Genomic DNA, 26,560 nt, shown 5'->3' on the forward strand with positions numbered 1-26,560 from the left:
ATGCAGAGTGTGGAAAACTCTGCTTCCAGGCAGTGTCCGTGGTCACTCATGGCTCTGCTGCAGTCACCGATGTGACTGATGAAAACCACAGTGTTTATTTACTGCTGTGAAGTAAAAGCAAATCTCAGAGCACTAAAGACTGTGCTGTTGCTTTTGATTCTATTTTCGCACACACACACACACACACAAGTACACACACTGTGTCTCACCGCTGTGCTCAGCCCGGGCCCTGGAGCGCTCTCCTTGTGACCAATGGGAAAGATACAGGAAGCTGTGACCAGCAACAACCCCCCCCCCCCTCAACTCACAGAAGCTGACAGAGAAATCATCCTCACACGTATGAAGGGAGCAAAGACTGGAAAAACAAAAAGTGTGGACGCCATCGGACTGAAGAGGTGAGTTACTCTCAAACTAATTCAACAGGCTAGTTTATTATGATGCTTTGTACATTTTGTACATCTTCATGTTTATTCTTATATGGTATGCCGTGCAGTTGTTGTCTTGTATGACCAATTACACTTATATGTTTTATGAGAGAGTTTATTAGCAGTTTATTTTCATCAGATTTGAGCAAATAAAACAAGTCCAAGTTGTTTTGTTGTTGTGTTGGTATTTATAACGATGTTGCAGGATGTGTGAGAGCGATGCTGCTTCACTTTCTGCTCGAGTCCTCATTTGACCAGGGGGGTCAAACAGATAAAACATGTCTCTCCATGTCACTGCTAACAGGCCAGAAGAGAGGAAGGAAAAGGTGTGTGTGTGTGTCTGTCAGTGTGTGTGTGTGTGTGTGTGTGTGTGTGTGTGTGTGTGTGTGTGTGTGTGTGTGTGTGTGTGTGTGTGTGTGTGTGTGTGTGTGTGTGTGTGTGTGTGTGTGTGTGTGTGTTTGCGTGTGTACCCAGCAGGCAGGCACAACAAAGGCAGTTGGCAAAGTACCCGTTCCATGGGCGTAGATGTGTCGCAGGAAATCCCACTCCCATTCCCCGAGGATCTAAAAAGAGGCACACACATAAATAAACACATTTAGACAGAGGGAGCGAGACGGGGACACACATTTAGACACAAACCACATTATTATTTTACTCACATAATAGAACAAATCTCCTTTGTTTAAAGGCCTCTATATAAAAAGTGGACCAGTTAATATGGGATGCTTTGCTCTGATAACATTATCAGGATTTATGAGAAAATGTGAATGAGGCTCACATGAATATCCTCTTCCCTGGATGAGGGTTGCAGTGCATTGAAGTTCTCAGCAGAGGGCAGCATTTATTTTCAGAATAGCAGACAAGCATGATGGGAAGTGAGGGCCTCACATCCAAAGCAAAGTGAGGGAAGGACAAAAGTCATTTCCCCTGTGTGATGGAGCTTTGTGGAAACTTTCCAGCCATAGTGCTCGTTCACAGGTGGACGCTCCCACCTGTTCAAGCTCAGAAGTCATTGCTACATTACTGATAATATCACTGAGACTGGGATACAATGATGCTCGACTTAAATGAGTGTGGACCAGAGACATAAAGTGACCGTCCATCCCAAGACATGAGCGATTTAACACAGGTTACATTAATTTCCTTAAGGTCCTTGCCCTGACATTAACACTGACCCCAAAATCAACCTTTTCCCACTTGGACAACGCTTTTGTCCCCAGTTGGATGAGCAAACCCCAATTAACTGGTATTAAAGACTGGAGATTGTCCCCAAAGGTGGCTTATGACACACACACACACACACACACACACACACACACACACACACACACACACACACACACACACACACACTGGCTGGTAACAAGGTCATCCAACAAGGCACCAGCATTAATAAGCTTTGATTTAAATCCCAGGGCCATAAAAGCAATTAACGCTCTTACATTTCCTGGTTCCATTAAGAAATCAATCACGGGATTGTCTCCACCCACTGTAGATTCATCTGTTACTTAGTTGTGGCTGAAGACTTTTTACATTTGAAACACGACTTCCTTAAACACCTTGAAACAAGCCCCCTTCTCATGATCTGAATCTGCTCGCTGTGTCAGATACTATCAAAGGACTGTTAGCTGAGTGCTCTTTCTTATCAGCAAAACTATCGTCTTCACATTCCCCCCGAGGAGGTTTCGAGAAGCTAAACTGGATTCTTTCATCGTGCACATTCTTAATTTGAAATCGTACAGTTCCTGTGAGGCATTTGGAGGAAACAGAGAGTCACACAACTTGAGCCAGAGCACAGGAAGCTAATCTGCAGCACTTAAAATAGTGATTTATTTTTTCCCCTGTTTGCTTTGATTGCTTGCTTACTTTTAACATTGGCTTTTGGGACAGCTGGGATTGGAACGTCCTCATGACTCCACGCCGGAATAAACTTGGTAAGAAGTCACTGTTTTTTTTACCCTTCTTCTGCTTCACAGTAGCTTCAAAGTACAACGAGGGCCATGTACGCTCGGTTCTGTTATGCAATTGAGATTAATGAGACTTGTGATTCAAAGTGAAATTGAACTTGAGTTCCCTCCACACACTGAGAACTCACCAAGATAGAATCAGTCATGTCTATAACAGCGGGAACATAGAGGAGCTCCCGGCGGTTCTATCGTTCCATCGCCCTCCTGCATTGTTTCAGCTGGAGGAAGAAGCCAACCAAAGCTTGGAAAGCAAAATAAATGTCTTGTGAAAAGCTGAAAGCAAACTGACTCCGACACTGAAGTCCGTACAGGAAGGGCAGCCCTGCACAGGAACAATAGCTGGTATTTAAACAAGTCTTCCATAACATGTCCAGCCTGCGAGACACAGTTGACCACGATCCAGTTTTAAGGTTCATGGGAAATCTATTTAAATTCAGGCGCCCCCTCGTCGACGTTTCACCATCTGCAGATTCACATCTATTTGCTTTGCTTTGACCAATTAGTGACAAACTGGTGTTTCTTTGCAGGCTCTTAGAGAAACTAATTGTTCCCCTGTTTGTTTTCACACAGATGCAGTTCAAGCCATGTTCTCTATGGAGAAATTGATCAAATCCATCTGTTCTTCACCGAGAAACTCTACATCAAAGAAGGGGGGAGTAAGTCATCTGCTTCTTTCCTACAAAAAGGAATCAAGTTAGTGAATAATATTAAAGACGAGGTTATAGCAACATAGCAACAGCAGTGATAGACCTGTTACCAACTAAATACACCATCGGGTTTTGGGTTTAATGGATCCATACTGCGGGTCATTGGTATGTGTCACAGTCTAACACGTGTAGAGGTGTGTGCTCAAACTGAAAGTGGAGAAAAACAACTGATGATCAGGTGCTGTTCTCCAACCTAAACTGCCTCGTGCCCTTGAAGCAGTTTATCTCCACCTCTACAGACCCGGTTGAGCCAGACAGCTGGACGACCTGATAAGTGTGTGTGTGCAGTGTTCTGCCGCTCGTGTGTTGTGACCATACAGTACCTGCATGTAACATTATGGCGCCTTAAATACCCTTGACACACACTCGCAAGAGATGGTTTAGTGTGAGGTTAAAAGAAAAACAGGTAGTTTATTATCATGCCAGCCTCCTGTATGTGTTGGTTTGGTTTTATTAAGTTTGCCATATTAAACCCAGCTATGGCGACGTGGGCTAACATCAAAGAGCAGTGTTTTAAAAGAGAAGATTTACAGTTTGCCACCACAGGTGTTGAAATCCAAATCGCCCAGTGCTGATGTGCTGTACAATGTAAAAACTGCACCTGCCCATTGGCATCACGGTGGTGAATGCCAGAGGGGGGCGTCGGTCAGTGTGGAGCCAAGGAGCGCACCAGAGCGCGCACCAGAGCGCGTCCAGTGCGCACCCAGAGCGCACAGCCGCACACTTACCAGCACTGTGCGCCTGTGCTGCAAGGGGGGGGCGGTGGTGGCTGCACATTGTCACACAGCCCGTCCGCACTGAGCAACAACACTTCAGGAACTACGCGGAGCCCTGTGTGGGTCCGGTGGACAACATGCGGAGCGCTGAGCTGAGACAGTTGCGGTGCAGCCTCGTCGTCTGACTTTAAGGAGCCGGTGGTGGTGGTGGCGGCGGTGGCGGTGTGAATTATGTCCGGAGGCGCCGGGTCTTCTGACTGGGAAAGTTGTTTGTTGTGATCTGAGACAAGATGCATCTCTTTCGGAGCCACAACTACCAAGTGTTCCCGGACCGCTCCTCCGGGGAGACGCCGACCATACGAGGCATCAGCTGGGTAAATGCTGCTTCTGTGTTTTGGTCTAATACCTGATGCATTTAACACAGAGAGAGAGAGAGAGAGAGAGAGAGAGAGAGAGAGAGAGAGAGAGAGAGAGTTGGTGTAGATGAGGAGGAGGAGGAGAGATGAGGGTAGTGATGAAGACCATTATTGATTTGATCATCATAGAGAGTAAAGTGTAAAAAGAGCAGAACTTCACAGCCTGTTTTTCATATTCATCTAATGACTTTAACACAAAATAATGACAATTAAAGTGTAATTACTTGACTTAGACCACATATAAGTGTTTTATTTACTTCTCTGAAAGACTAAAATAATACAAAACTTTAGCTTTAGTTGTCACTTGGTTTTACTGTTTTCTTTTGTTGCATATTGATTGTTGCATAGTATTTATGAGTTTGTGTCTCTTAATCTGATTTTATAGCGTGGTTTTACTTTAGTGTCTAGACAGGTGCATTGACCTACAATTTAATATTACTAGGCTTTTATTATTTAAAGTATTGTGCAAATCTCTATTTGTTAATATGTCTAGGGAGTGTTTAAATAAGAATAATAACTTTATTTGTAAAGCATTTATCTAAACAAGGTTAAAAAAGTGCTTCACAAAAAAATGTATATCACATAATAAGGTCAAATAAAAAAAATGACAACCACCATGGGAGGACATTTCATCTGCAAGTGATAAACTGACTCAAAGATTGTGGGTCAGCTGCTTGACTAAGAGAACGTTGTCTCTGGACGACAATATTACATCTGACCCCTCTCGTGTTGTATTGGAGGAATATCAGCTCCTGCCATCGAACAGAGGATCCACAGTCCCACGAGCTGGACGGACTGAAGAACTCTTTTGTTCCTCTGTCAAATCAGAGTTTGAGCTCTGATCAGGCTTTAGTGTGGTCGAGGCACTGAAAGTTAAAGGAATTTAACTGCATCCACTGGTTCGATCCAACGTTGTCTGTTTGTGTTTAATGTTTGTAGAAATTTTTTTTTATTCGATTGTGTAATTATATGTTTGTCTTCATGTCTTATGTTCCATAGACATCTTGGAATGCAAGATACATTTCAGAGATTCTGACAATAAAGTTTGATCGAATGTAATCTAATCTAAACTTTAAAACCGCCTGAGTGGCAGATGAGGAGGAGAAAGTGATGATGACACAGAGGAGGTGCAGTGTGTTTAAAAGCGGGTTTCGGCTGACCTCACTTCCTCTCACCTCCACTGTGTGTGACACACTTCAGGCTCCTCCGAAACAGAAGTCTGCAGATATTTCAGGAGCAAAGTTTATTTCTCTATTGTCTCAGCCGCTCGGGTGTGGGGACGCAGGAAGGTAACGAAGCTACAAAGTTTTTATTAAAGTCCAGTTATTAATAGTGTATTGTTTATTGTTCACCTCCAGCACCAGTTTTTCAGAGGAATGCTCGGAGGGGAGGTTGTGAGCGCAGGTCACAGGAAGACCGAGCAGCGCTGAGGCTCGGAGCTGCTAAATTTACTTGACTTCTCAGCATCAGTGGGTCACAACATGACTGTAAATCTCCACTGACTGTTTCCGGAACTTCACGCTGTTACAAATACAACACACCAATACAGAGACTGATGTCGGTTATACTAAATACTCACAACGATCAAGATCCAAGTTTCCAGATTCACTTTATTGTCTTTCAGAACTTACACAAGACAAGTGCACAGTAGAACCAAAGGAGTGGTATGGTTTATATAAGTAGATATACAAAGTATCCAAAGTAAAATAATTATAATAATAATAATAAATAAAAGTATAAATAGATAATTAGGGGACTGACAAACAATAGTAGTAAATGCAACTGAATGAAAATAGACATTGAATCAATAGATAAATAAGATCTAAGCAGACATGAGAATTATTGCACCTGGAGCTTAACGATCACTTTAATGTAACAAGCTGTTTATTCTTAAATGTCACAGGAGCAGCTTTGACTGAGAGTTGCTGAGCTTGTGTTTATTCAGGATATCTTATGTGTCATAAATTACACAAGAGCACTTCCACCGTGACGTCCTCGCCAGTTTAACAAGGTTTTTACAAAAGTGTAAAGTTCGTGTTGGCAACACAATAAAATTAATAAATGCACCGACTTGACATGATACAAACACGTGATTATCTTTTCCACGTTGTTTGTTGTGCACTGACACAAACAGCTGTGAGATCTGCCTCATGAACGAGATTCATTTGATAACTTTAAACTACAGCTCAGGTTTGGGAGTTGGGAGAGTTCAGTATTCCCCCCCCCCGAAAAAGTATGATCCAGTCTCTCTGTTCATTGTTGTGTGATATCAATGATGAGCCCAATTAAACAGGCTCTGAGGCATTAGCTAATTCCTTCTCTGGCCTCGTACAGTCGGATACTTCTAACAGGGACGGAGCTGAGCTCATCATTAGTAGATGCCCGGGCATCGTGCTTCCTGTCCTTCGTGCTTTTGCATACCAGCGAGGAGACGAGGACACAAAGCGGGAGCTCACATGCACAGAGGTTCCTAACTGTGTATCTGTAGGACACCGGTCTTTCCACATTGTTTGTCTGCTCAGGGGGCGCGGACGCCATTCGTGGTTCGATCGAAACTGATAAATCTTTGCGGTGCTTCATAACTGAGGCTTGAGAAGTGGAAAGTCCTTCAAAATAACCAGTGAAAACTCAGCTTTAGTTTGATGTTTCTTCAGGCTGCTCGCCCACGGTAACAGACGTACAGTGGGAGTTATTGAGTTTTCTTATGAGCAACTTCAAAGTATTGGCGATGTTCCATTCAGGCATTGATCATGTGATGCACACGCTTCAAAGTCTTTCTGCAGAGGGGCCGCACTCACAGAAGTGTGTCAGGGATATGAAGAATTGATCACAGCTTCCTGGTCAACACAGTCAGCTACTGTATCTGCTGGTGTGAAGCAAAGATACACAGTTACTTTGTATATGTGAATGTTTTCTTTGCAAGCTATTGATGCAGCATAAAGGAAGAAACACATATCTCATGGTGGTAAATATCCTGCTCTTGCAATATAAGCCACCAGATCAGGAGAGAGATGTTTCATACAGATAATAAATTGCATTGAAAAAGGTCTGCATACATCTGTGCATTATATTCACTCATAGTTATTGACTTGGGAGTAAAAGTACACAGTGGGGATCATAAAAACATAAAAACCACGCAACAAAAGAGGAAGTACGACTTGGGCCGAAGTGCAGACATGGGAATGTTGAATATTTGTACTTGCCAGCAAGTTTTTAAGTTAGTGCTGATCTCACGCCACGGAATCTCCAGAAATAACATGTGATTAAAGTGATGTATCTGTGGCAGTGCATCGAGTCGAGGATTTTCAAAAGGCTTTTTCATAAGAAAAGCACAGTCTGTGGTTAAAAGCAACCTTTTCACTTAATGGAACGTGTGTTAAGAGGCTCTGTGTGTGTTGCCTGTGCTGATGTCTATGTGCTCTGTCCTCCCACTTCTGTACACACACTTTACACCCACCCACACTACATCACACACAATGGCAACACAGCCCAGGTTTAGATAATGTATTTGTGTTGACCCTCATCCCAGTGAAAAGAAAATGATTATTCTTCGTATCTGCACAGTCCAGCTTGTGTTATGTGTGTTTTTATTCGGTGCAAACTGCAGTGAGATTATCATCAGCGACCAGTCCGGCTTGTTCCTGTGGAATGTCGTAGCAGAGCAAGTTATCTGCTTTATTTTAGAGCGTTTTAGATATGAAGAAACGACTCCGCTGTGATAACGTCTCTCTTTCTGTTTCTCCCAGACTCCACTGCCAGAGGCCCTGGACTCAAAGGACTCGATGAAACAGGTGTGTGTGCGTGTGTGTGCGTGTGTTTCTGTGTGTGTGTGTGTCTGTGTGTGTTGGTGCATCACCTCCTGACAGCGAACTGTAATCCAATGTTCTCACTGGTGTTTTTTTAAACTCCTGCTGGTGTCTAGAAGAGACACAGTGTCAGAGGAAGAACAGTGTTTCGTTAAGTCTCAAACAAAACATCATCCAGCGTATACCCACTAATTATTATGTAAAAGAGCTGCCAGTATGTTACTATCAGGGTTAAATATTATTAAGCATCTTGTGTAAAGACCCCCATGATACTGTCATAATCAGGTTTAGAAGCCGGCTCCTTGACTTGTTTATCAGTCCCTTTAGTGAGTCTTTTTAACATTGGTTGGCTTTGTCCTTGATTAACCTCTGTTTTTCCTCCGGTGGCTCAGAGCTGCACTGACCTTTGCTATCATTTAGGGTTGCAGCGCTTGCATCCTCTCAAACTGCTGATCTTGTTCTTTCGTTGCTATAATATCCTGCAATGCTACTCAAGCGAGTCTTAAAAAACACATTCCTCCCGGGACACGCAGTCACAAGGAGTCTAAAGGGCTCTTAGGCGTTCACTGTCAATTGACCATCCCCTGCCCTCCTGAACCCTACCTCCACTGGCCCTAACCCTGGCCCTGGCCCTGGCCCTGGCCCCGGTCCTGGCCCCGGTCCTGGCCCTGGCCCCTCACACTTCTGTATCTCAGAACCTCACCACCCAAAGGAGAGAACCTTTAAAGCACTCATAATAGGGTTTGACATGGAAAGTAAATCCTGTTTGGATTTGGTGCCCTCCCCCTCAGACAGAGGAAGCAGAGAGAACATCTTTCAGCCTCCACAGAATCAATGCCTGAGAATTTCTTTTTGTGCCGGAGGGAGGAAATAGATTGGATGAAGTAATAGAGTCTGCAGGAGGCAGGTGTTGCTTTGTTTGGTTGCTCAGCAAGAGTCGGCTCCAGATCTTAGAAGTCACTATAATGAGCATCGCACGTGATCATAGCACCGGGCAGGACTGATTGTTTTTAATAAGCTGTTTTATTTGTATAGTGACAAATCACAACATACTTCTCAAGGCACTTTAAAGGAAGATGGAGGAATCAGACAGTTCCCACAATCAGCAAGCACACATGGCGACAGTGTAAAAAAAAAAATCTCTAGACTGAGGAGGATGGATGTCTGCCTCAGCCGGTCGGATTGAGAGGAGGAAAAGGAGAAAGGGGGACAGCTAAAGCAAAAGTCTAGTTTTCTTCTTTAGACCTGCACACAGTGAAGCACTTGCCTCATAGCAAGAAGGTTCCTGGTTCGAACCCCTGCTTGGTCTTTCTGTGTGGAGTTTGTATGTTCTCCTCATGTCAGCATGGGTTTTCCCCGGCTACGCCTCAACATGCAGGTTAGACAAGCATGGTTGAGTTACAGTAACTGGAAATTCTCAAATATCTATCGGCGTGATTGGTTGTTAGTCTCGGGTATCTGAGTTGCATTAAGGTCCTCGTCAACTGACACTGTTTTCATCTGCAGCTGCATGTTACTGTAGATGAACCCACAAGGTCACCACAGAGAAAATGTGTCGCCCACAGCGGAGACACACGCTCGATAATCTTTCCACTCAACAAGACAAACGCATGAAACTGAACCACTCACTTCAAGAGGTTTATCAGCGAGGGACCTGAGTTAATCTATAGAAAACTCTGCACATTAATGTGGAGAATTATTGTCATATAGATAATCTCTCCAACAGAAGGATTATGTCACAGCTGTGTGATATCCAGCATCTGCTGAGCTGACATGTGTTTGAACAAACTGTACAGGCTGTGTAAAGAGAATATAAAAGGGACAATGTAAGTCTAAACCAATATCGAGTTGATGATAAACTTTTAAACAGTAGTCTTAAGACTAGTCTTATATAATATAGGCACTTCACTGTAAAGTTACATCAACAGTAAAACATTACACACATTGCTCCACACCTAGACGCTGAGTGTTTAATGTCGTTGACTGTTTGAGCTGTAATTTGACTCAAAAGGAACAATCACCAGAGGGTTATAGTCCCTGTACATGATTAGCTAACCTACACGCAGACAATAAACTACAGATTTCACCACCGTTAGCTCTGAAATCCATCTGTTATCTATATCGGTTATTCCTTTAGAGTCTCAGATTGACCTGACCCACTCTACCAGCGTTCTGCCATTAGCTCTGCAATTAAGCCTTTTAATGAAATATCCATCCATCCATTATCTGTACAGGTAAATGCTTGTGAGGGTCCAGGGGGAGGTGGAGCCAATCCTAGCTGAGATAGGGCGAGGGGCGGCCACACCCATGTTGACACCTACCATCAATGTAGAGTTTACGATTATGCTAATCTGCATGATCTTAAACAGCCGGAGTGCCTGGATTAAACCTACACACACATGGAGAACATGCCAAAAAGGTTAACAGGGATTCGAACCTTGCTGTCAGCCGACAGCGCTAACTGATGCTCCTCTATGGCACTAAAAGCTCTGTAGAAACATGCTCCGGTTTTTTGCATGTTTACGTCGTTGTCAGCTTTCCCTGTGAAGGCCGAGCCCTTCAGTGAAATATGGCTTTTGATATTGCTTTTCTAAGAACCGGGTTAGGTCATGGAAAATTGCCTCATCAAGAAAACAAGTTTTGGAGTTGACGTGCCTGAGAACGGGGCTATGGGAGTCTCGGGAGGGAAACCAGGCCCCTGGGAATACTTGTGACCCCTAGACAACATAACTCCAGCACAGCGGCACAGCAGTCACTTAGGGGCACATTTACTTCGGTGATGTCAGGTCTGGGAACGGGCTGATGTGGGGCTGATAGGTTGGAGTGTGTGGCGCACAGTGCTACCCACAGTCATCTGTCACAGTTGTATAGTATAATTAGCAGACCTGCGTGAACTTGGATCTAACGAGCGTGTGTCAGGGCCTCCAGTGTTGTGGTGTTACGAAGGTGTGGGGTCCCTGCGTCAGTCAACGGTCAGTCAAAGGGGTTTTATAACCTGATTGAGCTGCAGGAGACCAGAGGAGGCCGACGGCGCAGGTTTAGTTTCTGCGTCCAGCTCCATTACGTTGTCACAACTCCGCTCATCAAGACAGAACGGAGGAAAAAACGGTGTGCGTTGTGTTCTGTGTCAACTTCAAGACCACCACCCTGGACAAACAGCAGTGCCCTGGAGGGAAATCCGAAGAACAAACAGGCAACAGTCTGAGTCACTCGTGGAATCACAAGACCGGGTGCAGGAGAAGGAAGGGGGACAGGGAGGAGGAAATATTAATGTTACATTTTTTTGTCAATCATTAAGACGCTAAATGATGTCGGATGGTACTTTGGGTCCGATTTTGTTTTTTTGAAACCGAAGCAGAAAGCACAAAAGCATGAAATGGGCCCGAAATAGGAACAAAGCACATTCTTGTTACGTAAGCCCGGCTTCTGCATCAGTGGCTGACAGGTTTTGCACCCCTTGCTGCACTCTTTTGTTTTTACACCTGACCTGAGCAGACCTGACTGTGTGTGTGTGAGAGAGAGAGAGAGTGTGTGTGAATGTGAGTGGGAAACCAAGGGGGGGCGTTCAAAGGAAATCCGTTGAGGGTGGTCAGAAAGTGAAAGTTTGTGGCAGAGAGGGAGTTTGCAGAGGCTGAGAACTTCCACGAGGTTTGGGAGAGTTTAGCGTCGACATTTTTACACCTCCCTGCAACACACACACCCCCACACACACACCACCACACACACACACACACACGTGTGCCACGTTACACTCCCACAGAAATCTCCACTCACGCTGTTGACGTACATGATTTCCATGCGGCGGCTGTCTCAGTGAACAGGACAGTCTGTGTTGCATATCCATCTGTATGTAAACAGGCCTCTCACACTTTTCTCATCATCACTTCAGAGGGAACTCAGCATGAAACATTCATAACTAAAACAGGAAAGTGATAAAAAATAGAAGATTGTTGAACTGCTCAGTAACATTTGTTTCATGTTCATCCAGTTTCTTTCAGATCGCGTCGTGAAAGCAGGCAGGTCACTGTTCAGCGTCATGATGGAGAGGAACGCCGGTCTGATCCGAGATAGAAAGTATCACCTCAAAACCTACAGGTACCTGAGCTGTGATTTCTCTCGTATTAAAGTGTCACGAGTCTGTAAATTACATGCAAATTGATTCAAATTGATAAATTTCTCTCCCAGACAATGTTGCTCTGGTAAAGAACTCGTCGATTGGCTGATGAAACAAAATGAGTGCCTCCAGTGGAGAAGTCAGGCCGTTGGGATGTGGCAGGTCCTGGTGGAGGAAGGAATTCTCGTTCATGGTAAGAACTGACGTTTTGGCAGAATCGTCTCTTGATTGAGAGTACAACAGTTCACTTGGTTGAGCCGGTGCCTCATGTACGGAGGTTTGATTCCCCCCTGCAGCAGCCGTTGGTTCAATTCTGACCCTATGGCCCTTAACTGCATATCTCCACCTTCTCACGAGCTTAATCTCTGACCTTATCTGTTGAAAACCTCTTCACGTCCCTATAGCATCAATGAATTAAGTTGTCTAGAGAAAAGAAAAGCTACATCCCACATCCCCGGTCCGCTTCTGTTTGCTGGATATGGGCCTCAAGTTAGCCATAGCAATAGCGCCTAGCGTCAATCAAAGGTGACCTGAATTTGTTATATGCTATTTGGGCCATGTTCACCATTTACCGCCATCCAGATTACACCTTAACAAGATCACAGCATGTTAACCACATTTGCTGTTTTACAAGTGGGCAGCTTACGGCTCACATTCATTTTGTGCGTGCGACAAGAAGACCAGAAGTTCCTGATCGTTGCTTGAAGTGGCCCACATCCGTTAGCTATCTGAGTGGCATACCTGTCTGTCACTAACCGACCTGCCTGTCTGCACGCACCCTGCCTGTCCTCTCACTGCACATGACCGCAGTCTTCAACCAGAAAGATATACACCACACGAAAAAAATACTTCTAGCAGTTGTCAGAGTGCATGTTCATGTGTTTTGGGTGCGTAGCTTTGACGAGAGGACTGATGTGAGGGGGTCGGATGTAGCAGTTTCATTTTTTTTAAGCTTCTCCAGGATTACCAACACTTGCTTTAAGGCCCAAAAATATCAGAAAGAAAGAGCACAAATCCCTTTTGTCTTACGTGCTTATCACACCAGACAGTTCTACTCACTGTCCTTTAGCCGAATTTAAGAATATATCAACATAACATTTGTCAAGTGTTAGTTAAGTTCATGCCCTGGAAGGAACTGTAATGGAAACAATTCCACAATTATTATCAATATATTCTGATTATAGTGTCTCAGACAGCGAAGTGCTCGAGCAGTTTGAAATCCGGCTCTGTTCCGTCTCAGTCGAGTGTTCACTCAACACTTTGGCTCTCAGGACGAGTCAGTGTCTTCCTGGAGGAGACGACTGCAATCAGGACGGACATGTCTCATCATTAAGTGAAGAGCATCACTCAGAATAGATTTGCAACTTATTTCCATTTATCTTGTCATTCTGAAGTTTTGTGAAGTTGATGCTAAGGTCAATGTTAGTCAGCTGATATTAGGATTAGGGAGTAAAACATTTCCGTTACTGATATTTTGGCTGACATACATATTCAAAGTCAATTTAACAATGATTTCTAAGATATCATTATTAAACCCTTGTGAAAAATGTCTGTAGTTGAGGGATTATATTTAAATTTTAACTATAAACTTTACTATTAATAACTATAAATAAAAAGACAATACAAATATATTGAACTAGCATTAAGAAAATAAACATATTTAAGGTCAAATGTAAACTTCTTTTCTGCTTTGTAAACATGTCTTGTTATTTGTACATGCACAAATAATAACAAGATTAATAACTAACCGCAATCTGCTTTGGACAAACCACGTAATGACAACATTTCCAACAGCCAAAGGAAAATAATGAATCGATTGTTGACGGCCAACCGATAAATAGGTCAGGTTCTACATTTAACTCTGTGTTTTTCCTTCTCGTGTGTTTTGCCTCAATCAAGTGAAACACGAGTTGAACTTCCATGACAAGGACACTCAGTTCTACCGATTCCAAGACTCCGAGTTTGGCCTGAACCAAACAACAAACGAGAGGGAATCGGAGGACGAGCTGCAGGAGGGTCTGTCGCTGCTGTCTCAGCTCGGCCCGGACGCCCTGCTCACGATGATTCTACGCAAATGGTCAGTGCGCTGAACATCTACATAAGAATCATGAAAACCTATCGTATACAGTATGTCATATTTTCATGTTCTTGACCCCCCCCCCTGTGTGTTTAGCCCCAGTCACCGGAGTGCTGAGGATCTGGAGGTGATCTACGAGGAGCTGCTCCACGTCAAGGCTGCCGCTCATCTCTCCGCCTCAGTGAGTCTCTCTCACTGCTGCACAATCTGTCACCTCATGGTTTATCAGTAGACTTCCTCACATTACTTTTTTCTATTTTAAAACTTTGTTCAGAAGAAGTTTTTTAAGTTTGTTCCCTTCTCCAAATACAGATTCAACCTTTGACATTCAAAGCTAAATGTAGAAACATGCTCTAAAACATAATAGCTGCCCAGTAACGTTTCTCACGTTTTCTTTCATTAGCGATAATAGCAGCAGCTTTATATCAGAGAATCAGACAAATAATGCACAAAGAACAACTGGAGTGTAATGGAAACAAGAGTAATGAATTCAGCTGAGTCTCCTTTCTTGCTGTGTTGTGCCTGTAGGTGCGTAAGGAGCTGGCAGCGGTGCTGGTTTTTGAATCACATGCCAAGGCCGGAACAGTCTGTGAGTGAACTTCTCTGACTTCTCAGATTTCCAGAGTTGCAGCAACAGTAATCCTGAATATGAAGTTATAGAAACATAATAAATTAGCATTGTAAACGTGACCTCCATGACCTTATTATTACCACTGTTGCCGCTGACTGTGTTTATGGTGCTGCAGTGTTCAGTCAGGGGGACAAAGGCACGTCGTGGTACATCATCTGGAAAGGCTCCGTGAACGTGATCACACACGGGAAGGTAACAACCCAATCAAATCCGCACAATGAGGCTGAGAATCGTCCCTCGTGAACTGCTTAATGTGACGCTGACAGTACTGTGTGTTCACAGGGACTGGTAACTACACTTCATGAGGGTGAGGACTTCGGGCAGCTGGCGTTGCTGAACGACGCCCCTCGCGCTGCCACCATCATCCTGAGAGAAGACAACTGCCATTTCCTCCGTGTAGATAAACAGGACTTCATACGCATCCTCAAGGTGAGCCTGGTTTTATCACTCCTGGCGATTTGCAAATCGATTCTGTATTTGACAGGGGGTCGTGATCTGTGTTTGTTGCCCTTCAGGATGTGGAGGCTAACACAGTGCGACTGGAGGAGCATGGGAAATCCGTGCTGGTGCTGGAGAAGAGCGCCGCCTCCACCGAGCAGGGAGCAACCGGAAACAACAGCAAGTGAGAAACTCTGACACACACACACACACACACACACACACACACACACACACACACACACACACACACACACACACACACACACACACACACACACACACACACACACACACACACACACACACAAACACGCCTCTGAGGCAACACGGCCACTTCACAAGCAGGTTTACAATCATTAAGACACTTAACATGGGTGTGAGCAGATTCTGTATCACACCAACAACACAAGCACTGCCATTGGTTTTTGAGGGATTTCTCTTTTTGTCCATTGTGGCTGAATCATTTTTAATGGACTGTTATCTGACAGCCAGAAAAGAAATGGACTTCAACCCTGCCTGGCTGAATGACTCGTTATCACTCCTGAAGTGTTTTAGCAAACACAGAAGTGAATTAACTTGATGCCGACCTCTCCCTCGAGTCACACTTATCCTGCTCTCCCTTGTTTCTCTCTCTGCACTTGCACACCCACCCACACACACACACTTCAGCCATCTCCTCCCGTTCTCTCCCCTCCACCAAACAACCGGAAGATTTACTATCCGAGCCAACATCACATTTTGGTCTGATGTCATTAGACAGGGAGGCCTCGCGTGTGGTTCTGAGGGAGTGATGACGAACACATAGTTTGCTCTGAAAGAACAAGGTGTGACGAGTGAGAACAGTAATTGCACGGTGTGTGTGTGACGGGGCAGAACTCCTCAGTCCACTCGGCTGCCAACACTCAGAGTGCAGCAACAACAACACGTCTGCTGGACAAACTATGCAGCGGTGACGTCAAAGGCCTTTTGATGCTTTTCTAATCATTCAGCGTCTAGACACAGAACTAATAATACAGGATATGTGATATTTTGTTCATTTGTTTATTTAACTAAGACTGTGAAAGCCATCAGTTATATAATCATTAGAAAATGTGAACATGTTAAAGAGGTTTGTGTGAACGTTTAGCCCAAAGCTCCCGTGTGTCTAAGTACATACAGTCTCACAGTCTCACAAGGTCCATGACACAGCAATATGTGATTTAAAGGTTTGAATGGAAATCAATATATTGGATGTTGAGGAAAAATGAATGGACGTTGATGGAAGGTGTTGAGGTGAAGATGTGTCTCGGCTGGTCTGGGAGGATGTATTGGTGAAGGAAGGAGGATGAAGGAATGTGGGTAGGGATGAAGGAAGGAGGATGAATGGATGTGGGGTTGAGGAAAGGAGGATAAAAGAAGGATGATGGGATGTGGGTAGGGATGAAGGAAGGAGGATGAATGGATGTGGGATTGAGGAAAGGAGGATGAGTAGGAATGAGGGAAGGAGGATGAAGGGATGAGGGTAGGGATGAGCAGAGGGAGGGATGAGAAGGGGTGAAAGGATGAAGGGAAAGGCTTGGTGGAGAAATCTGAGACAAACTGGATAAATGTCGGCAGGTGATGAGAAGTGTGGTTGAGCCGCAGCCCTCGTTAACTAGTTAGCTTCATTATTTAACATTAACCAATCATTATCGGACCCTGATTTAAGACACTAACTATGAACCACAGTGATATTATGTTCTTCTATTTTGCTCTGTGCAGATACACAGTCATGTCAGGGACACCTGAGAAAGTCCTGGAACATCTACTGGAAACAGTCAAGTTGGATTCTAATGGGAATGACGCCATAGGTGGGAGCCTGCGAGGATCTTTTTCTATTATGACTTGTGTAAATTAGTGATTCAGGATAACCAGACTGAAAGTTAAACTCTGTTGTTGTTGTTGTTGTTGCTTCAGATCCCTGCGTGAGTGACTTCCTGCTCACCCACAAAGTTGTCATGCCCTCCAGCCAGCTGTGTCCTTCGCTGCAGCACCAATATCCTGACATGGTCTAGATAACAGTAATGATGTTATGGTGTGAACCGACTCTGCTGCTGGTGATTCTGATGATAACATCCACAGCGCAAACAAACAAAACATCCAATAGCCAGTAAACTATTTGTTTTTGCATAAACGCTTCAAACATTGTTATATCTCTGTGTTATACTCTGAGTCTTTTTCACCTCTGGAAAGGTTTCTGGAGTTTCTCCTCACGTTGAAGCCCTGTGAGGCAAATTGAGATTTGTGAATACGATGAATAAATACGTAGATTTCATCTCATGGATTGATAAACTGAGGTCATATCTCAGACTCTCTGTTACGATACGCTCCTTGACGTCACTGCACCTACCGGGCTGAGCTCTCTGAGGGTTCAGACCAGGAGAAAGCTGCGTATGTTCTCAACACCAAGCAGAAGGTAGTGAAGCTGGTCGGCCAGTGGGTGGTGCTGTATGGCCTTCTCCTGAAAGACGACCCATTCGCTCTGGACTTTCTGGAGGTGACTGTGTAATTTGTGGATATTGGAATATTTCCATTGCTTTTTTAAGAAAATACATCGATTTAATTTATCCATAATCATGTTCCTGTTTTTTTTTTATTTGCATGTTTGTGCTGATGCAGAGGTTGAAGAAGGAGGTGGCCGGTGATTTCCGTCTGTCCAGCCTGCTGAAAGAACAATTTAGGGAAAGGAGGAGAACAAAAGTGTAAATTCTAACATTATATAGTTATTATTAATTATAAATGTGTTTCTATTTCTACAGAATTCTCAGTTGTCAAGTCATAAATACTGCAGCATATTATATAACAGTGTTTTGTATCCTCTGCAGGTTGGAGAATGGATATCAGTCACTGAGCAGGGTGAGCATCTTCACATAGTGTTTGTGTTTGCATGAAAATGAACATTATTAATATCTGATAATAGGTTTTAGTGATAAAATGAAGTTGCTTCAGTTTCGTGTCTCTCACTCACTGACTCACTGTGATGCTGTCGACAGAACCAGCCCTTTGACTGGTTTTCCAACTGTGAGGATCCCGTGGGGAGGTTACAGCCAATCAGAGCACAGGATAAAGGTGAGCACGGCCACACAGAAACAGGCAAATCAAATCAGTCAAAGCACTTTGATCGATATCACATGCTCAGTATCTGCGGGCGTCGTTCACGAGTGAGTCATCAAGCATCACATCAGAATAACCTTGTACCTTTCTGCTGCTGTCGTCTGCCTGTGCAGTGTTGTACGAGATCTGCAGCCCCGACAACAAAGCTGTCACTCTGATGCTCCCGGTGAACACGTCAGTGCAGGATGTGATGTCGGCGGTTGTCAAACCAGGCGGAGATCACGTCCTGGTCAAGATGAACTCCTCAGGAGGTGGGACTCAGTTATTCATGACACATCATTGTTGTTTTCAGTATAAAAGATAAATACAATGTCTAGCCTGCAATTTGCTCCTGTACTTTGTTGGTTCTGATGCCGAATATAATTTTTTGATATAATCAATGCACACAGAAAGAGCTCAGTTAAAGCTGGAGGCCACTGCAGTCTACACCGCCCTGGGACTCAATGAGAGACTGTTCATCTGTACAAGCAGCCAAGTGGAACAACTGGTGAGGAGTCGCTGCCTTCAGTTCAAAGCAGAACGACAGCAGCATCTTCTCTCTGCTCATTGTCTCTCTCCGTCTCTCAGATGCCCCTGAGGGAGCAGCAGGGTCCGGAGCGAGGAACAGCCGACGTCCTGGAACAGATGGGCTCCAAAGACATCGCCAATGAGCTCACAAACTACGACTGGGAGCTGTTCACTGCCATGCATGAGGTAGCTCTGCAAATATTACCCTTTTTCCTGACCACAGCATAAAAACTAATCACTGCAGAACAAAGTGGAAATTATCTACACATTAAAGTGCCTCAGCAGGGTTCTTCCCTTTGATGAAACGGTACCTGAGTCACACGACTTTTTATCTGACGGCACCAGCTTTGCCGTCAGATCATCTGGAACTTTGATGGAACACTTCCTGAATGTTTCACATGTTTTCTGAGTTCAGTCACGTCTGTTAAGCCGCCTGTAAAAACTGGCCTCGCTTTGATTCCAACATGTCTCCTTCGCAGAGTCTGCATTTTATTTCAGTGGTTTGTGAGTCACTGTTTTCTTTCTCTCCAGGTGGAGCTTGTTTACTACATATTCGGCCGCCATAAGTTCCCCGGTGCCACCACAGCGAACCTGGAGAGGTTCGTGCGTCGCTTCAACGAGATGCAGTACTGGGTGGTGACCGAGCTCTGCCTCTGTGAGGAACTAGTGAAACGAGCCGTTCTGCTGAAGAAGTTCATCAAGATTGCTGCAGTGTAAGAAAACCTCCGCCATTGTTCTGAGGAGAAATCAGGTCCACGATTGTAGACTGAACTGAAATATCTCAACATGCAATTACATCTTGTAGTTGAAGCCTTTACCTGACCTTCAATCTAGCGCCACCATGAGGTTGACACTTTGATTCATGAATTGTCCCCACAGGATTAATTGTGGTAACTTTATGATTTTTTAGTCTATGAAGAAAAACTAATGACATTCCCATCAGCCTCAACTGTACAGTGTAAATTAGCCAGTGTTAGCAATCTAAGACAATAAACTCAGATGGCGAGTATTATTAAGCACAGAGACTTATAAACACAGGGGAGGATGAGTGAACACAGGTGAGACACATGAGGAACCGGTGCAGACAATCACATGGGCGGGAAACAGGACAAAGACAGGAAGTCAAGTTAGAAACACACAAGGAGCAAAACTTCAAAAATAAAACAGGAAACACAGAACTCAGAAAGAAACAACTGAACACAAACACAAGGAAACACAGGTAAACGTCTTCAGACATCAGCCATTTAGAGCCGCTGGTATGATGAATGTAGACTGTGGTGGTGTTTGCATGTAGCCATCTTTAAAACCTCAAAAGAATCACTTCTAATCACGTGTCGTCTTTCTCGCAGCCTGAAGGAGCAGAAGAATCTCAATTCATTCTTTGCTGTGATGTTTGGTTTGAGCAACAGTGCCGTGCAGAGGCTCTACAAGACCTGGGAGGTGAGAGGCCCCCGAAAGCTGCAGGCATGATGACGACATAGACTCTAAATAAAGATGGATGTACAAAAGTGAAGCTAAAACATTCAGGCGAAATACGGGGGCGGCCATCTTGCACTTGTAATAAAATTTGACTTTAGTTTGATCCATGTCCCATCCACTACCATGGAGGAGGCTGGGTTTCATGACCTATATTGCAGCCAACCACCAGGGGGAGGGTGATCCCGATGGTTTGGCTTCACTTTCAGTTGAGCCATCGTGTCGTCCATCTTTATATAAAGTCTTTGGAGGATGATGAAAGTTGTGTCAATAATATCAATCAGTCTTTGGATCTTTTACTCATTTATCATTTTTTTCTTGTCTGACACAGAGAATATCCAGTAAAATGAAAAGAATTTACTGTGCTTACGAGAGGTTGATGGTAAGTTGCATTATGTTCTATCACCTACAGTTTCCTGCCTCTTAACAGTCACAGTTTGCGATATCTCCAGTTAATCTTATATTCTAACGTGTGTTAATTAGGATCCTTCACGTAACCACAGGGCCTACAGACTGACTGTGGCCAAACTCGGGCCTCCGTACATCCCCTTCATGCCTCTGCTGCTCAAAGGTAACTGGGAAACCGTACCTGGTACAGCTGGTACATGTGGATATCATGTAAAATAGGTTTTCTATCAGATAACTGTGTCGTTTTCTGCTTCTGTCTTTGCGCAGACATGACTTTCATCCATGAGGGAAACTCCAACTACGTAGACAAACTGGTCAATTTTGAGAAGATGGTAAGACAGAGGAATGTTTCTTATCAGCTCGATGATTCTCACTCGTCTTCTCCTCAGTGTGAGATTAATGTGACATGGTTCCTTTTCCTCCCGCCGCCACAGCGAATGATCGCCAAGACGGTGAAAGTAGTACGCGGATGCAGAAGCCAGCCGTATGGTGAGAGCTTGTCGGACAACTAGCAGACCCAAAGTCAAAAAATGAGTGAAGCATGTCGGGGATATCAGGTTAATTTCAGTTTCTCGTCCTCAGTGCCTTCGTCTCCGCAGAGGGGCCTCGCAGATCGGATGTTTCTGGAAGGACCTGCTACTCGCATATCCACGTGTAAGCCCGTTCCCTTTTTTCATACTTCAACAAAACATTGACTGTTTATGAAAATAAATTGTGTTTTCACTTCCACCCGTTTACTTATTTAACCTGTACTTGGACTTTGGGTCCATGTCCCATCTGCAATCACGGAGGAGGTGTGGTTTATGACTTATACTGCCGTCAGCCACCAGGGGGCGATTGAGATGACTTGTGGGAGCTTTAATATCATCCATCTTTATACACAGTCTATTTATATGTATTTATTTCCTCTGATCCAGACTCGGACCACGCCCTCCCTCTGCGCAGTCCCAGCAACATCCGACACCACATCCAGAACCTGAAGGTGATCGACAACCAGCGCACGCTAACACAGCTATCGAGAACGTTAGAATAGGTCACGAGCCTGCGAACGCACACAGACTGCAGACACTGTAGCACGCATCTGAACCCGAAGAAGGGATTCTATCTACGAACAAATGTTTCCACGCTTCTCTTTCGATGAGCCGGACCTCTGGAGGTTGGGGGGGGGGGGTTCACGGAGAAGCTTTGTGCACAGAGAGCGAACACGTGCAGACGGCACAGTAATGACCTCTAATCCTGAACCACCCACTGGACTTTCACGACACTTTTATTCAATACATCTCACAGCCTGTAAATATGTCTAGTGTATGTGCCACTGTGGAAATCAATCTCTCTCCCCCCCCCACACACACACACACACACACACACACACACACACACACACACACACAATGTTACAACAATTACAGTTTGACAATATGTTCGTCTTTGGTCCACAACCACACCGGTGGCTCCACAACAGACTCATAATGCTGCACATCTTCTTCACGACTAATCACGTCAGGTCAGCTCTTGTATTTTCACATTAAAGTGTTGTATCAGGATTTTTTGCACATAATTTCATACAATGTTGTTTTCTAAATAAATTATTTTCTCAGCCACGTGTGTATTCAATGAAAGCACAAGAATGTCTTAAAAAGAGAAATGTTTTTTTTATTTAAAGTACAAACTGTAACAGGTAAAAATTGATCTTCAAATACACCCCCCATATCGTCCCCGTCCTCCCCACCCGACAGAAGTGTTCCCCCCAATATGGGGTGAGAAAAATTCACAACAAATCAGTTATCAATTGAATTCATTAGTCTCCTCATCTTTAAATATGTACAACTTCTTTTTTGAAAGTCCCGGAGAGAGAAAATTGAAAAACAGAAAAAAAACAACAAAAAAACACACAGTGCCTTCTCCTGATGTCACCGTGGAGGACGTGGTGAAACGATCCCCTGTCATTATAAATAATGAGTCGACCTGTTCAGAAAAGAAAATTTCACGTAGACGGTGTTAAAGGATTTAAATCAATTATCAAATGGGGGATTTCATGGCCCAGTTGAAAAAATAGTAAATCGCTATCCAATAAGAGGGGGCATATTGAAAGTGTAATGAGGCAAACAAATGTAAAACACATGGTTGGAATAATGGGGGTGTTTGGACAGGTGCAACAGCAGAGCACATAAATTACCAAAGTGTGTCAACATGTCCAAGTTCAACTCAGATATGTCCTGGAGGTGGTTTTAAAAAAAAGAAAATCTGGAAAGTGGTCCAGCGAGTGGTGAATACATCTCAAGTCCCAAAAGAAAAGAAAATCGTAGTGAGAAAAGCAAGTGAAAGTGAAAATCCAGAACACTCGATGTGCTTATCACATGTTTGAACACACAACGTTCTGGTTTTTCACAAGTCAGTCCACAACAAATACATAAAACAAAAGAAAGCACTGTAATATTAAAAATAAAAAAAACAGAGTGAATATAAATATTGCACTTCCAGACAACAGAGAATTCCCAGTGCCGAGCTGTTATCCCTTCGTGAGAGGTACAACACATCCAGAAGAGGATGCTAACATCTGGACGGCAGCCTTATTGTGATTTATTGTGAGGTTATAAATGATTAAATTCATGTTGCGCCGTTAAACAAGTCATGAAACGTTTGAAAAAGAGAAAATCTGAACCCCTGAAGCTCCCATTAAAGGATTTATTTGCCAAAACGTTCAATTTTCATTCATTTGTCCGAGATGTTTCGCAAATAAATCTTTTAACTGAAGCTTCAGGTGTGTGGATCAAAAGTTATTCTCCTGGATGTGTAGTGTAATTATCATTGTTCAATATGCTTAACCTGAATGAACTCAAGCTACAACGGCGGCAGGGATAAACAGGACCAGGCAGTGGGAAAGGTTTAACCGACTCATACAGGAAACAAACATTCATAAATACACCATTCACACAAATGCATGTGTGCGTGAAGTCACACGTGAACACACACGCAACGCTAACTCTCACCCACAGACATTTAGTATTTACATTTAAGGCACGTAACATCTATATACAGGACAAATACAAGAAACCAATACAAAGCATTGAAATGTTCAGTCCCTGTAGTCGTTTGGTTTGTGGGGAGACTCGAGCCGCTTCTCTTCCTAAACAGGGGGCAGCTTTTACTCAAAGAGACAAATCACAAATACAGTAACTCACAGTCGCACAGTCGCACACACACACGCACACACACGCAAAGAGCGACGATCCTGCTGTGATCTGTCGAGGCTACAACGCTGCTGATTGTCACGTCTTTGGATCAAGTCATCGTTTACACCTGACTCCCCCCCGCGCTGTATGAGCTTAACCCAAACCGAGCAGGAGTGAAGACAGCAAAGAAAAATGTATTCTTTGGCAAATAGTTTTTGCCAGAAGCACCACACTGCTTCAAGCCTAACGCGAGGTGCCACAGGTCCGTGGTGGTTCCAGTCCCATCCCAGTGGACTACACAACAACGAGGACGATGGCAGCACTGGTAACTCTGAGCGACGACAAACAGGCTTCATACAAAGTGATCAGTAGGAGTCAGAACTCAAAGGAAGGTCAATCAGTGAGTCTCTGGTGTGTTTTTCTGGAAATATATCAGTAGATTTCCTTTGAGTGCAAAAAAAAAAACCAACTCAACCCAGCGCTGTCCACCAGCCTGAGGCAGAGAGAGATCATTTCATCCATTTTCAATACCCGCTTTCCCTGTTCCGGGCTGCGAGCTGCTGGAGCCGGACCCAGCAACGGAACCAGGGGAACGTCTCAGACAGGTCAGGATTTATATTATCTAAAAATAATCTTTCAACAAAGCTATCGGACAGATTTGACATTTGGGTTTGAAGTATTGCATTTGCCTGAAACCTATTTCGTGGTCTTCTGCCAATAAAGGAAATATGTGTATATGTTCTGGACGTATCAGAAGAACCCTTTCAGGCCTCAGCGGGCGGAGCAATTCACAGCTCCCGGCTGCCACAAGCTACACGAGGACATATCCTGTCAGAGGCAGTGAACACGTCACATCCTTAGCACCAAAATAAAGCAGTTTAACATGAATCACTGAACTCTCGGTCGCAAGAGTCCACAAAAGGAAACTATCTCGCTGCATCTGCAGGCTGACGTTCTCATGTTCGCCTCGAGGAACTGAGGACAAGTCCTATTTGGTAACAATCCCAACCTGCCATCAAACATAAATTAAAAAAAACATTCATTTGGTTTGAAGATCTTTGGATTTCTTTTTGTCTTTTCTCTAGCGCAGCACAGTGGAGTTCCAGTGGTCTGCTTCCTGATCCACGTTCCATTGTGTCCGTCTGTTGCAATCATACGGCCAGGTTCTGTGGTTCTGCTGAGTCTGGGGAGTCTTCTAGGCCTCGGAGGCAGCCTGCGGTTTCAGCTGTGCTTTCTCCATGGCGGTGCCGTAAGGTAGAGATCGCTTAAAGAAGCCAAACTGCAAAACAAAAGAGAGGACGATGTTTTCAGAAAGGCAGAAAATTTAAACATGAACAGACCCTCTCAGGTTGATGCAATTACTGTACATTCATCTCTGAGTATACAGGATGACAATATCTAGAATTATGCAAATTAAGTTCATATACAGGTTCATAATTTTAATCTGGGTTATTACTTGTAAAGGTTTACACGCTCTAATGTTCAGACAACACATCACTTTCTTCAGACTGTCCATTGCTGCAGCTCCTCTTATCAGCCTCTGTCTGAAACACTTAGATTTAGCTCCTGTTTCTTTAAGGCCCCCCCTCTCCCAATAAAGCCCAGTCTGCTCTGATTGATCAACCAATCCCAATGACCGTAGGAAATGTCGGCCACTACTCCTACTAACCACAGTGTTGTCAGATAGAATCACAGTGATGCAGAAGAACTTTGGGCTTGTTAAACTTTCTAGACCTTTCACAAAACGCTCTATATAACGCTCTAGAGGAAAGACAAACTGAAAGAGCATCCTGTGTTTCTCGGCAGCACTGACCTTGTAAAGAACGTAGATGAGTAACGCCAGAAGCAGCAAACCAGCCAGAATGGCCAAGATGATGATCCACAGAGGAACTGAGTTCTCGATGTCTGGCTTGTTCCACACGATGGGGGTCACCACCTGAGGAGGAGGGCGCAGGTTGTCGTTAACTCACTTTAACCCAAAAAATTATAGTAAGACAACACCTCCATAGAATGAATAGACATGTTTCGTACCTTTTTGTGTCCGCTGGGTGCATGTTTGGGGAGGATGGCGTAAGGCATCTTCTCCACGCTGTACCTGGCCAGGCACTCCAGCACATACTGCTTGTAGGGCCTCTGAAGGACGGAATGTCAAGTGTTACTCCATCATATTCAAAACGCATGCATGTGCACTAGATGGCGCCAGAGACCGGATGCATCCAGCAGAGAAAAATCCTCTCAGCATTCCGATCCCATGAGCAGCCGCGACGACCAGATAATGAATTTTCAATACTTTCACACATATGCCTTGTGTTAGCGGATGCATGGTGGTAAATAATGTGTGTGTAGCTGAGACATGGCAGGAAGGCGGTGATGTCAACTGATAGAAACTACAGTCTGCACCGCCAGTCTGGAGCGATCATCATGCTCAGTTAGCAACTGTCATCCCATTTGTTAAGGCAAATATGGGAGAGCAGGCGAACTGGCAGCGTTGCGAACTGATTCAGGCGCGATGCAGATGCCTCGTCAACACAAACCAGTGTGTGAGACGGAATGTTGCAGCCATT

The 26,560-nt window shown here is 44.2% G+C and overlaps 2 protein-coding genes across 5 annotated transcripts in view; one reads left to right on the forward strand and one right to left on the reverse strand.

The window, feature by feature from the left end:
• The first annotated feature begins 325 nt into the window (after window positions 1-325).
• rapgef3 (Rap guanine nucleotide exchange factor (GEF) 3) lies at window positions 326-22,422 on the forward strand. Of its 4 annotated transcripts, XM_035160195.2 has the most exons (29): window positions 326-395; window positions 2,316-2,359; window positions 2,963-3,048; window positions 7,978-8,022; window positions 12,026-12,132; window positions 12,223-12,344; window positions 14,051-14,228; window positions 14,325-14,409; window positions 14,757-14,817; window positions 14,975-15,051; window positions 15,142-15,288; window positions 15,375-15,481; window positions 17,041-17,129; window positions 17,236-17,314; window positions 17,665-17,815; window positions 17,938-18,020; window positions 18,144-18,174; window positions 18,312-18,387; window positions 18,546-18,683; window positions 18,822-18,919; window positions 19,000-19,125; window positions 19,471-19,652; window positions 20,289-20,379; window positions 20,747-20,797; window positions 20,899-20,986; window positions 21,091-21,155; window positions 21,258-21,312; window positions 21,406-21,477; window positions 21,741-22,422. In XM_035160195.2, the coding sequence occupies exons 1-29, from the start codon at window positions 340-342 to the stop codon at window positions 21,854-21,856; spliced, it is 2,706 nt and encodes a 901-aa protein (XP_035016086.1). In that variant the 5' UTR covers window positions 326-339; the 3' UTR covers window positions 21,857-22,422. The 4 variants fall into 4 exon arrangements, with proteins under 4 accessions (XP_035016086.1, XP_035016090.1, XP_035016089.1 ...); XM_035160199.2 differs by lacking the exon at window positions 2,316-2,359 and having other exon boundaries at window positions 332-395; XM_035160198.2 differs by lacking the exon at window positions 2,316-2,359 and having other exon boundaries at window positions 376-395; window positions 2,963-4,189.
• A 116-nt stretch (window positions 22,423-22,538) lies between these two features.
• The window catches only part of itga5 (integrin, alpha 5 (fibronectin receptor, alpha polypeptide)), a 33,313-nt gene continuing 29,291 nt past the window's right edge, over window positions 22,539-26,560 (reverse strand). The window contains exons 28-30 of the mRNA XM_035158957.2: window positions 26,028-26,129; window positions 25,810-25,932; window positions 22,539-25,275 (exon numbers count right to left, since the gene is read on the reverse strand). Coding sequence (XP_035014848.2) covers window positions 25,192-25,275; window positions 25,810-25,932; window positions 26,028-26,129 — 309 coding nt within the window. The 3' untranslated portion in view covers window positions 22,539-25,191. The remainder of the gene's footprint in view (window positions 25,276-25,809; window positions 25,933-26,027; window positions 26,130-26,560) is intronic.

The sequence above is a fragment of the Hippoglossus stenolepis genome, chromosome 6 (assembly GCF_022539355.2).
Source record: "Hippoglossus stenolepis isolate QCI-W04-F060 chromosome 6, HSTE1.2, whole genome shotgun sequence".
Classification (NCBI taxonomy): domain Eukaryota; kingdom Metazoa; phylum Chordata; class Actinopteri; order Pleuronectiformes; family Pleuronectidae; genus Hippoglossus; species Hippoglossus stenolepis.

What these genes read in the sequence shown, in the direction of transcription:
- rapgef3 (XM_035160195.2), top strand. Translation starts at nt 340, where the DNA reads ATGAAGGGAGCAAAGACTGGAAAAACAAAAAGTGTGGACGCCATCGGA. An exon ending in CTACATCAAAGAAGGGGGGA is followed by an intron (nt 3,049 to 7,977) that starts GTAAGTCATCTG and finishes TGTTTCTCCCAG; the next exon opens with ACTCCACTGCCAGAGGCCCT. An exon ending in CAAAGGACTCGATGAAACAG is followed by an intron (nt 8,023 to 12,025) that starts GTGTGTGTGCGT and finishes ATGTTCATCCAG; the next exon opens with TTTCTTTCAGATCGCGTCGT.